This window comes from Phalaenopsis equestris, unplaced genomic scaffold, assembly GCF_001263595.1.
Source record: "Phalaenopsis equestris unplaced genomic scaffold, ASM126359v1 Scaffold000918, whole genome shotgun sequence".
Classification (NCBI taxonomy): domain Eukaryota; kingdom Viridiplantae; phylum Streptophyta; class Magnoliopsida; order Asparagales; family Orchidaceae; genus Phalaenopsis; species Phalaenopsis equestris.
In genome coordinates, this window is record NW_018165357.1 from 49,245 (window position 1) to 62,120 (window position 12,876).

Here is a 12,876-nt window from a genome sequence, read left to right on the forward strand (position 1 = left end):
AAATTTGGAATATTTTGGATTTATTGGGATTTTTTAGGAATTTTTGGAATTTTTGGAATTTTTAGATTTTTAAGTCATGGAGGGGCATTTTGGTAATTTGGCCATTTTTGTCAGTTTTGGCAAATTTTGATGTATTCAAAGTGTTTGGAATGAGTTTTGATCAATTTTAGGTATTTTGGCAAAATTTGTGAATTTTGGCCAAATTTGGGTCCCAAGGGCAGTTAAGTAATTTGGAGGTGCCTAGGGGCAAAAGACTAAGTTGGGTATTTCAAATAGAATTGGATAGATATCCATTTTAAATGAGTCATAGACTAATGTATTGTGAAGATATGGTGTACCCTAGTTCCAAGTCAACATCCAGGGTCAATCCTAAGGCCAAGTAATCCTATAGGGACTCTTCTTGAATTCTCTCATAATGATCTTACCTACTAAATGCTAGAGGTTAAGGTCAATATGTGAAATTTCAAGTTGAGTAAAGAGAAGACTTTTGAATTTCGAATGGTGAGGGTACCTTTTCTAGTTTTCTAAGACTAGTCAATAGGAAAATCCTATGACTAGACCTAGGCTACTAAAGAAGTTTCTAGACCTCAACCAAAAGTGAGGTCAACAATGTTTCAGTCTATTAAGGGAGCTAGGGTCTGCCACTCCCCTAATATTTCAAATCAATATATTAAACATGATGTCTCGAGCTCCCTTTTCTAGAAAATCTTGGAGGGGTGCCAGACTGTTTGCCATCAGAGTGGTATATTCCACCATGAATAATGTTTTCACTATCAAGATGAAGAAGTTCATTTTTTTCTTTTACCCTTCTTTGTTTTTTTTTCCTTTTGAACCGACCATTCTGCCTTAAGCATATTAGTAGCAGCCAACACGGCATCAACATGCTTTACGCTGAAATTCAAAGTGTTTAAGCAAACATTACTCACATTACCTTCCAAGGAAGGATCAGTTATATAGTTGTTGACCTGCATATCTTGCTGACAACCACCATTTATATGAATATCATTAGTTATGGCAATAGGAATAGTAGCAATATCAGATATGGGAGCAATATTATCACAAGTGGTGGTAATTGTATCAATTGTATCATGGGACACTGAAGTGACTTTAGTATCATTTAGAGGAGCAACACTATCCCTAGTGTTAACCGTATCACAAGTGTTAACCACATGGGTAACAACATTATCAGTAGTGACATCAAAGGAAAGCATAAGGGCAACAATATCAACAATATAAATAGCAGTAGTGACATGGGGAATATTGTCACTTACAACAATATCAGTTAAAACAGAAGGAGCAACAATATCTTGTTCAACAATATCCGGTGTAGCAATATCAAAAATAGTTGAACTAACATTTTCATGTGTAATCATATCCGGACCAGGATTGACGGGATTTACAATAGCTTCAGTCCTAAAGTGTTTTGTATCCGGCGCTAGACCAGCACGGGTTTGTCCAACTCCTTGTTTTAAATGCAGTTATAAACGATGGCAATTATCAATGATATGTCCAAACATATGGCAATGAGTGCAGTAAGGTGAGTGTCGTTCAATCTCAACTTTCTGCCAGTAACCCTTATGTTCGGATCCAATCCAAATTTCATCAGAGAAAGGTAAGGTAATGTCCCGTTCAACTAAAACGCGAGCCTCTGAAGGCCTCGTAAGAAGGTAAGCGGGGTCATCCATTTTTAGAGGTGTGTCGTATGTCGCAACAAGGGAAAACAAGACCTCATGATTAAATAAGTGAAGTTTTAGTCCAGGAAATTTCAACGAAACTGGTATATTAGGAGGTTCCAATTTAGGATCAAATTCTACATTTCATTTCAGAATTTTCATAGAAATACCATCAAATTTAAGAACACGACGTGTAAATAGACGTGTATAATCTTCGTCATTAGATAGTTGTATAAGTATGTGCCTCCCGTCAAGTGGACCAAATTTCCACATACCAGCTAACTTCAAAGATTCAAACTTATTTCTAACAACTTCAATTTTAGGTAACTCATAAACAAATTTCCCCACTAATGTGTGACGACAAGATGAAGCTAGAACAAAAGAGTCAACATCGGATACAAACAAAGCAAGTTTCCCATGTTTCCCCCAATTTTCGGATAAAGCTAAAATCACCATTAATATGCAAAACCTCGTGAAAAGAAGGGAGGAAAAGATCAGTGGTGCTTGAAATGGAGCCACCATTACCCTTAAGAGTGTCCACAAAGGAACGATCCATAGGAATCTCGCAGGAGACCCTAAGGATCGGTAACACAAGAAAGAAAAAACACAGAAAATGAGAGAAAAGGACATATCTCACCAGTCGAAGATGGGGAGGGGCCTTCAAACTCCACCCAAGAGCCTTGCTGTCGAAAACGCCTCAGGATCCATGGGGACGCCAAAATTGCCAAATCCTAGCAGAGCAATCGCTAAACCTTAGATATATTTCTTCAAATAAGTATATGGCAGAAATTAGGGCTGCAAATGAACCAACATATTCGATGAACAACTCGAACTCAACTCGATTAATATTTGACCATGTACGTCTAAATTAGTAAATAAATATACTTGAGAATTTTTTAAGAACTCGAAACATAAAATAACTTGTTTAACATGTAACTTATTAAATCAATATTTATATAATATATTATTTAAATAAAAATTGATTAACTAAATTTTATTTAATAATATATTTAATAGTAACATATTATAATTTAATATAAATATACACATAAACTTAATCTATTTTTAATCCTTTTTTTATTTTAATAAACTAGTTTGTTAGTACTTATTTATATTATTTGATTTTAAAAAAAACTTGTTTTATACAAATATATTATTTTATTTATTTGATATATACTAGTTAGATGCCACTTTAAAATTGATTCAATTGCTTTTCATTTCAATTGTAATATTATTTGTTAACAATTTTATATAAAATATCATGCGCTCATTCAAAATTTTAACTTATTTACGAGTATTACATAAAAAATTAATTACAAATCAATTTTTTCATTCATTTCATTATTTAGTTTTTCTAATAATATAAATATGTCAAATACAAATCAAATATAAACGTTAAAAATTTTAAGCAAGCAGGGTATGAACATATATGTGAAAACTAGTCTCACGCTCGAGCTGAACATGAAAACATATGATTCGACCAAACCAAATCAAAATAATTACATACTCGACTTTGCTGAGCTCGATTACAATCCTATAAGAGATATTGCTATTAATGAGGTTAGGATATGATAAAATGCTCAAATATAAACACACTAGCAAATGTGACCTGAAAAAACAAAAAAAAGCTTTCCATTAAAAAGCTTTATGAAAAATAGGAAATAATAGCAAAATTACTATCCATTTATTTGTTTAACATTTAAAATTTATTTTTTATATTTATATCACACAATTCTTTAATACAATATCAAAATTATCTACTTTTTTTTTAACATTTAAAGTGTGAAATAAATAGTTTCATTCCATGGAAAAGATGACATTATGTAAAAAATCGAAGTTTTAAGTGTTGGTTATGTAAATACGCAGGAATAGAGGGGTGAATATACAAATCTCTCAGATGCATTCGAGGCTTCCAACAAACCCTAATAACCCAACAATGCCGTGGTCGTCGCCTTTTTGGGATCTCTTTTCCTCCGTTGCTTAGTTTCGCCAGTATTCCTTCAAGGGATTAACGCTATGATTTCACTTGAGATTTTGAAACTAACACTCTTCAGAATGATATCTATTCGTCTCATCATTTCCCCAATTGTGCCTGTTTTGAAGTACGTTCTTTTTCTTTTTTTCTTTTATGGAGATCATCTGAAGTGGAGAAGGTGTTGGCTTTCCCATTAGTTTGAGCCTTCGTATGCATTCTCAATGTGTCCGCCATTGGATTTCTCCAAATTCGCTTGCCTCTGTATTTGGTTCTTTTCTGTTCTTTGTTGGATTTATAACCTTTATTATATGTGATTCTCTTTATAAATTTTGATTTGATTTATTTTTTGTTTTTTTGGTTTTTGAGATGTTGGAAATTAGGGAAGGGGTGGCGTCGATGACTTAGGGAACCCTCCACTCCCTTAGAATTACACGATCATTTCAACTCTATAGGTGCAACTTCTCTGTTACATACTTAACATAGTGTTGTAAATCAGTTGGAGGAGTTGTATACTTCACTGTTACTGATGCTGCTTATGCAGTTTATAGTATCAGTTATTCAGTATGCTGCTTTTTTCGAAATCTGTTATGTCTGAAAAACTCTGAACTATGACCTTCATTATTTTTCATAATTTTTGCTTGAGCTTGCTGTCTAATGGTCTAATTTACTGTTAGGAAAGTTATACTGGCACTTATTTGATTCTTGGCAAAAGCAAGAAATATATGGGTGTTGCTTATTTTAGTGTTGAAGCAAAATATCACATCTTGCAGGGAAATCTTTTGCATGTGATTACTCACAATACTGTTCATGCAAGTCCCTCTGTTTTACATTGTAACAATTTAGCGCAATTGCAATTGCTCGGAATGATTTCTTACGATGAATGCATATTCATATTGAGACTAATTGTATTTTTTGGTCTATTTTTTCACCAATACCCATTCTTTAGGACATTTTCATTAGTTACACACCATTATTGAAGCTGTGCTTGTCTGTTACAGGATTTCCTAGGAAAAAACAAAGGCTTTACCCATGAATTCTCTTGATTTTTCATGTTGTTCATTCCTCCAAATAATTTTTTTTTTTTTGCATTTATTATTATTTGATGTCTGTTTTAATTTAAATGTGAATTGGGTATGAGACTTCTAGTATTAGCCTGCTTATCCTTTTGCATGGATGGTGGCAGGTTATATAGCCATTCCCTATATGGATTGATGCCATTAAAGCCCTGATCCACGGTAGTTTTCTCCATTACGGTTAGGGTTACGCTGGTCTCTATATTTTTTTCTTTTTTATTACAAATTGCTTTTTTTTTAATATCTTATGCTGTGCATCTTTTGCTCTGGTAATTTACACCAAAAAAAGGGTGGCGCTGATGACTGATTTGATTTCTCGATTCTGAAATTTTTACCTAAATTATATATATATTTAGGTGGACCTCCTGATGAGTTTTTATGCGTGTCTGAGCCATCTTTGTTCTCGAGTTAAAAGGAAGAATTGTTGAAAATTGGAATTTTTATTGTGTTTCAGAACTTTCTGCTCCATGCAAATGAGTTTACAGATTCACTCAAATAGATATTTCCATATGCTTTTGCCGTTTTTCAAAAAAGAAAAAATTGAGGAGATCTACGTATTCTTTCTTGACTATTGTTGAATATTGCTTGTTTTTATTCAATATTTCATGTCACCATCATATTGAGTCGTATGTCTTGATGATAAAATGAAGCATTAAATTGTTTTCTTAAGAAGTATTCAAAGTTAAGAGCAAGAATTTATCTGTAGAACGAGTTCAATAAATTTGTGGCCATGAATTGTTGGTGGTATTAATGATGTGGCATGCAGGGAGTTAATTCAGTCATGATTCATAGAGACTAATTTCATAAGCGCATTGATGGATGATGCAGCTTGAAGGAGTCGAAGCCATAATTCACATATATTAATATTTAGTTGAATATATAGGTTGATATTATTCAGTTTTTTTTTATTGAGGTATGGATTGGTTGCTTATGTTTTTTATAAAAGTTTTCAGTGTTTCAATTATCGTTTTCCTATGCGTTTAATTATGGGCATAAATCAATTGCTTGCCAGAGATTTTTGCATATTTTCTGTTGCTTGTGGCCTTTCTCCCACACGTCTGTAATGTAGTAAAATCCAATGTATAGTAATTTCAAAGATGCTTAACTCTCTGTCTAGGAGTATTAACTTTTTTTTCTTCAATGAATAATCTATTGAGAACAGTAACAAAGTTTTAGCATGTAGTACATTGCCTTCTCTTTCAAGGGATATATGATTTTGTATCTAATGTACAACGACAACTACAACAATAACAACAAAACCTTTATCCCATTAAGTGGGGTTGGCTACATGAATCCTTTTTCTCCATTGTGTCCTATTTAGTGTCATGTTTTCATTTAATTCTAATAAATTAAGACCATTTTTTATACAATATGCCCAAGTCATCGTAGGTCTACCTTTGTCTTTCTTAACATAACTCGAATTTAGAACATCTACTCTTATAATCAGATCGTCAGGATGGTCGACGTTTGATGTGACCAAATCATGTAAGACAACTCTCTCTAATTTTGTTCATCACCGGAGCTACACCAACCCTATCATGCATCTAATGTAATGTGTATAAATTTAAAGTTCAAACTTGAACGTTTTCTTGATTTACCTATATGAATCTGGTAAGCTGGGAGCCCTAAGACCTCTTTTCAAGCACGGTAAAATTCATGAACTTTGACTCACAATTTATCGCAATGGTTGGAGTTTTATTAGTTCGGAGGAATAAAATTTGATTTATTTCATTTTCAAATGTTAATTTGTTCAAAAGTTATTTAATTTCTTGCCCGACCCGAGCATCTACCAGAGCCATTCCGTTATTTATTTTGTTTAAATTAAATTTAATTTAATTTAATTATTAGTTTATTATTGTAAAAAGAAGAAAGAGTGAATAATGAAAAGGAAGAAAGAAGAAACATCACTCATTTTAATTTTAAAATGACTTTTTCAAATAAGGGCAAAATGTTTATTTATCCAAAAATAACTACTACGCAAATATTTTTAAATAGTTGAAACAAACAATCAACTAACTTCCCATCAGCAGTTTCCCCTAAGAAGAAAGGTGTCCAATTAAGATTATTAATAATTGCAGCCGAGCAAAAAAAAAAAAATATGGATCTGCCAACTGAGATAGTGAGGCTCTGTTTGGGGCAGCTTAAAAGTGCGGCGGCATTTTCAAAACACCGTCTTTCTGTTGGAATCGCACATTTTGTTAGTGGTTTTTAAAATGGCGTATTTAATTTCTTAATAAACACGAGGCGCGGGGTTGACCTCGTGTCCTATGTTTGTTCGGGCCGCGAACAGGCGGATTTCTGATAGGAGCGGAGCGCAAGGATGAAGATGAGAGTTTCAGTGGTCTATGTAAGCCGCGATCCCGTCGTTCCCTTCCCAGGTAGCCGCGATCCCGTCGTTTCCTTCCTTGAGACGAGCAATTTAACTCTTTAACTCTTTAAATCTTTCGTTCTCTTCCCTTCAATAATTTTGTGAGTCATTGATCGTTGCTTTTTTTTTTTCTTTTTTTTTATGGGAGAAAGAGAGAGAGTTCATGGCTGCTCTAGGCTCTATTCTTTTCTTTTCTTTTTTTCAATCATGTACTAAATATCCTTACATAGGATTTGGCTCAATTTCTTTTGGTTTCTTCTTCCCCTTTTTTGTTTTTTTTTCTCCTTGCATAAGTGTTATTCTACAGGCCACTCACTTTATTTGGTAGTCTGTGCACGAAGGAATCATTGAATTCAAATGAGGTATGAGTTCTCAAATGAGGCATGAGTTTTTGAATGAACGATGAGTTATATTCTTAGTAGATTTGCGTAAAATATCTTCAGTTTATACTTTCTTTTTTTCAATTTGGTTCGGGTTTTATCTCATAAATTTTGTATTGATCAGATTTATAATTGCTAATTGTTTGTATGTATCCAAAAAGTAATTTTTGGCTTAAAGGTTCACCAAATCTTCTCCATAACATTTGCACAATGGCTAAACAATTATTACTATGATAAAAGCATTTTGATGAGGCTTTTAGGGATAAAAAATGAGAAGATTCAAAACATAGATACACTCTTAAAAATAGAATATACTTTTTTGCTTTTGAATTATCGAATATATTACCAAGAGAGTTTTGTTACAAACAGCCGTACTTAACATCGGCAGAATGATCATTTATTCACAAATAGCTGCAAATAAGTTATTTTCAAACAACTGCAAATAAGTTATTTTCAAACAGCTACCCCAAACAGTTGACCAGCTTATCAATATAAACTGCTTATTTGAATAAGTTGGATAAGCTGCAACTGCCCCAAACAGTATTTTTGCTGCATTGGCTAAGGTTTCTCTCTAGCCTATGTTCTCTTACTCGGGAAAGACCAAACAAAAAGTGCTGAGACGCTTTAGTAGTTCTTCAAATATTCTCTAGCTTATGCCAATAATGCAGTCTTCTTATGAAAAATAAACTTATGATGAGGATATTAAACAGTGATCATGAAATAAATTGTTTTTTTATATATGAAAAATAAAATCAAATAAGATTTTTAAAATATAAATATTTTATTTAAAGTTTAAATTAACATTCAGTTCAAACCATTTAAAAAAAACAGTCCTGTACCAACATTTTACTGATGAGCTTGAAACAACCACCCAATGTTGAATGAAGAACAAACATCCCTTTATGATAGCTGAAGATTTTGAGGCAATTGAAGGTGAGATTCTCGTAGTTTTTATTTCTTTTTTTTTCATTTTTTAAACATATACAGAAATTCATAATAAATGCGCAGGCAGAATGATACTCGCAATTCATGATGAAAGAAAAAAAGCCTGCAACTGTTTGTTGAGCATGAGAAAATCAAAGCCTGAAGTGCCAGAAAAAAAGCATGCAACTGTAGTAGAAAACTGGAGTGCATAGCAGTTTAAAAGAAGAAACACATACAGAACCGAATGGATTTCATCCCAAAGTAGTTATGATTTTTAAAACAAACAGTTTTAAACATCAATCAATCAGTCTCTGCTGCAGTCTCCATTCCTCAACTCTTCAGATCAGTCTGCATCATCTTCATCGGTGGTGACGCAGAAGAGACTTAGAGCGAGGGGTTCGTTGATAAATTCACAAAGGTTGAGCCAAGTAGGTCATCACTTTCGTGAGCCTTATGGTTCTCTGCCCGGGGGCTGCTTCCTGCACTGCTGGACAACGAACCAAAGCCAGACTCCTGCAACACTCCTGTGGGCGATGATTCAAATCTAGCCTTGGAGTTCCACCCATCAGTCATGAGGTTCAGAGATGAAGCTGATAAATTGCTACTAAGATCCTTTGGGGTAGTACTGCTCGTGTTGGTCAAAACCTCCCCAAGAGGTCCGCCAATGTTTGGCTCCCACGAAATGGGTATCCAACTTAAACCCCTTTGGGTGCCATCATTCGTAGGATTGAACTCACAAGATAGCCTGAGAGGGGAAAATGACAGCTTGTCTTGGTTGGCGGAGGAGGAGATGGGGATTGAAATGGAGAGTTCAGTTCTGTTTGATTGCTTCTTTTCCATCCCATCAGATGGTGTTTTGGACCAGTCATCAATAAAATGTCGGAAGGGAAAGGGATGGGATCGAGTGTGCTGATCATTCATTTCAGAGTGATAAAAAACAAAACTGAGATTCTCTGAGGAGCAGTTCCCTTCATTATTAAGTACAGAATCAGTTGATACAAGTCCCAAGTCTACACGGGTTGAAGTTTCTTCAAAGGGATTTAGTTGTTTGGACATGGGCAACAAGGTACCTGTGGATTTTGAGTTTACATCAGTCAGCACGGAGAGGCCTTTGGCATCTTGTCTTTGTACATTTGTATTGTCTCTGTTCATCAGTAACCTGCGAGGAAGAAGCTTTGAGAAAATGAGAATCTGCTTTGAGGCTACTACTATGTATTCCGAGAAGAGAAAAAGAAGAGAAATTGTAATGGATCTCAGAATCCAAATTAATTGTTACAATGAACTTCGTAGGACCCTTTGCAAAGAATCAAACGAAGAAAAAAGTTCATGAATTCAAAGAACAGAGAACTTTAAAATAACCTTTCCCTCAGGGAATTTTTATGCCTGGAGCCAACGTTAGCAGCACATAATGGACCACTTGTAACTTGCACTAACACGAGAATAATTGTTGAAATGTTATAATTGGTCATATGAAAGCCCACTATTCATGTTTTCTAGTTACTAGTGCCTCGGTTCATAACTTCGAGGACAAAAAGAATGAGTTCATCAAACATCACTATATGAGTCAAACTTTTAGCACAAATTTGTTATCCCCACTTTTTATTATGAGACTTGCTGGTCCGTAGGGCACGCTTAATGACATTAAATAACAGCTGTTATGCCCTACAATGACCACCAAAAATAAGCCAGAAAAAGAAATATATATGAAAACTTGAAGAAAAATAAAATCAGTGAAACATAATCAATAAAGTTTTTTCTAAAATTTATGAAGCAGGCAGAGAAAACTATAGTTACGATAAATCAGACAAGGCTGATTCAAACTCTACGTTCTTTTGATTCAGCGTTTAAGTTTGAATCAGACTTTTGGCCACACTTCCTGAAACAAGATGGTAAAGTCATTCAAATTCAAGCTTTCTTGACTGAAACTCGAAGTTCAGAAAAATAATTAAATGAATAAGTGAATAAAGATTGAAACGTTGTTCAGTAAGCGTTGATATATTACCTATCCAATTGCAGAGATGAAGGTTCCGTGAAGCTTGGTTGTATGTTTTTGCTCTGCTGCTGAGCCACGGCGAGATTATTAGAAGAACCACCACTGGAAAGAGCCGATGCCGATTGCGACGAAGTAATGGCAGCAGGCACAGCAGCCTTGGCAGCATGGCCATTGTGGCCTTCCACACGCTTTCTTGAACGATGGCGACCACGGTTCATGTGTCGCTCGCAGTACTTCTGATCCACAACTGCATCCCTCGAACACCGCCATTTTTTCCCATCTGTTCGACGGCATCTGCCAGGCTCCGGATCAGCACTTCCAGCCAAACCCAGATGGAAATTTCCCCATCCCACTGCAATACACCACCTCATTGTAAGCAACGCTTGTTCATGTTTTAATGCCTCTGATTTTCAGAGAAAATAAATCACAAGAGTTCGAAAAAGCTTAAATTAATGGTAATCAACTAATATAGTAAAGTCTGTGGGAACAAAAGAAAGCAACACCTTGTTAAAAACAGCTCATATTTTGAAATAACAGAGGCTTACATGTGCCTGCTGGTCTATAAGTTCCAGCAATGAAGGAAGACAACCCAGAAGGGTTGATGCTTCGTCTGATTGACAAGAGCAAATTAGATGGTAATGGAACTTTTGCATCAATATATTTGTAGATCAGAGTCTGTTGCTCCAGTTCTGACCACTGAGAAGTGGTGAAGGGTCCACTGATCTCAGACACAGCTCCTTGAATGTTAAGGGTTGGATTGCCAGAGCACGCTCCTGAATAAGAAGGTTCATAGACATAAGCATAATAATTACCTACGGTCTTAGACTACTTAAACCATATATAATTATATATAGCATTACAGACAGGTTCAAAGACTAATGAACGGGAGTCAAAATATATTGACATAGACCCTGTAACGTGAATTGGAAGAGAGACTAAACCCCTCAATGATCTTTACTATTTGCAGCTGCTTTTGAGAATCATACAAGCTGCCTACATATGAAATAAGTTCTTCGGCTTTATCCTTTCGGTCTTGAAAACAAATTTTACGAAAAAAATAAACAATATTTCCCTTTCCTTATTTTGGGGAATCCAGCCCACCCAAAACTCCAACTTTTGAGGACAAGACCATCGGGTATGTAGGAAATAAAGATCCAGATTTTATTAAAAAAAATCTCTCTTTTTTCATTTTGACAAGACCTAAACCAAAGAGCAGAAACACCCCATGGAAAAGACGCCTCCACCTATCAGTATCACTTGTAGAGACAAAAACCAGCACCACGCCTTTTATACAACCTAACTACCATACCTGCATTCCTGAAAGTAGGGTAAGCTGAAGATGATGAAGGATGGTTGAAGGAAGGTGAGTTCCAATGATTATTGAGCACCAGAGCATCTGATTTCCATGAAGAAAAGTTCAGCATTTGCTCTCCATCAGGGAAGAGGGAGTGAGAGCCGGATCCAAGGAGGCAAGTTGCCGCCTTGCTTGTTGATGTGAGCATTGGATCCCCTCTAGCCGTCTTCAAACGAGTCCAGTACTCATCATCCTCCTCAACCACGACAGATCTTCCATGCTTGGAGAAACTGGATTGAAACAGCCCCCTTTGCTTGCTGGGTTCGGAGTCCAAGGGAAAAAAGGAGGGGATGAGAACATTGGGGTCAGACGAGACAGGGACCAAGCCATCCGTGCTCAGGGAACAACCCAAGTCCATGTCTAGTTGGAGCTGAAATGAGATTTTGAAGGGATGAGGAATGGAAATGAGAGAGGAAGCTGCTGGTGAAGGAGATGCATTTCTATGTTGTAGTGTTTCCAAAGCTATGAAACCAGTCTGGTTTTCTTATAGCAGTTCATCTATTCTTCCAAGTAAATAATTGTGGAAAGGTGATGTCACATATCAATACTGCATAGAATATTAGGCACATAAATACACATTTATAAAAAAACTATAAATACATTATCTTTCATTTTTTTGTATTTTTATATGCTTCTATATTTTTTCTTCTCATTTAGTAATACCTTTATAAATTCATAGGTTTCAAAAAATTCAAGAAAATTTTATATTTTATATTGACATTTAAAATTGGATATCTCACTAAAAAAAAAGTCTGACATGTCTTTAATGATAATCTTTTTAAATTTTAATGATTACTTCTTCGTTTAAAAAAAATTTTTGGTTTTAGCTGTAAGTGTATGCTGTATAATGCTGTATATTTTCTCTCTCTTTCAAAAATCTCCAAAATATTAAAACGATAAGGAGTTTAGATTCTTACCATCTAATTCTAATATATATATATGTATCCAAATATATATATATATATACAACATTTTAATTTTTAAATCATTTAAAAATATCACTAGTATCAATTTATTTAAAGTGAAATGCATTTCTTTTAAAAATATATTCTGATGTTGTATGGATTCTAGGTTCATGATGGAAGTAAGTAAATAAATTTAAGTACTTGAATGTATAGATGCTAATGGGTATAAAT

The 12,876-nt window shown here is 34.7% G+C and overlaps 1 protein-coding gene and 1 long non-coding RNA gene across 3 annotated transcripts; one reads left to right on the forward strand and one right to left on the reverse strand.

The window, feature by feature from the left end:
* The first annotated feature begins 8,015 nt into the window (after window positions 1-8,015).
* On the forward strand, window positions 8,016-8,507 carry LOC110032307. The gene is made up of 2 exons (XR_002294845.1): window positions 8,016-8,402; window positions 8,478-8,507. It is a non-coding gene; the product is annotated as an uncharacterized LOC110032307 (long non-coding RNA).
* Window positions 8,399-12,249, reverse strand: LOC110032306 (growth-regulating factor 6-like). 2 transcript variants are annotated; one of them, XM_020735890.1, is made up of 4 exons: window positions 11,696-12,249; window positions 10,932-11,156; window positions 10,396-10,738; window positions 8,399-9,552 (listed from the first exon to the last, which is right to left on the reverse strand). In XM_020735890.1, exons 1-4 carry the CDS (start codon window positions 12,096-12,098, stop codon window positions 8,778-8,780), a joined length of 1,746 nt encoding a protein of 581 aa, XP_020591549.1. In that variant the 5' UTR covers window positions 12,099-12,249; the 3' UTR covers window positions 8,399-8,777. The 2 variants fall into 2 exon arrangements, with proteins under 2 accessions (XP_020591549.1, XP_020591548.1); XM_020735889.1 differs by having other exon boundaries at window positions 10,932-11,159.
* Between the last annotated feature and the right edge of the window lie 627 nt (window positions 12,250-12,876).

What these genes read in the sequence shown, in the direction of transcription:
- LOC110032306 (XM_020735889.1), bottom strand. Translation starts at nt 12,098, where the DNA reads ATGGACTTGGGTTGTTCCCTGAGCACGGATGGCTTGGTCCCTGTCTCG. An exon ending in CCCTACTTTCAGGAATGCAG is followed by an intron (nt 11,160 to 11,695) that starts GTATGGTAGTTA and finishes CTTCTTATTCAG; the next exon opens with GAGCGTGCTCTGGCAATCCA. An exon ending in TCATCTCTGCAATTGGATAG is followed by an intron (nt 9,553 to 10,395) that starts GTAATATATCAA and finishes TCTTCCTCGCAG; the next exon opens with GTTACTGATGAACAGAGACA.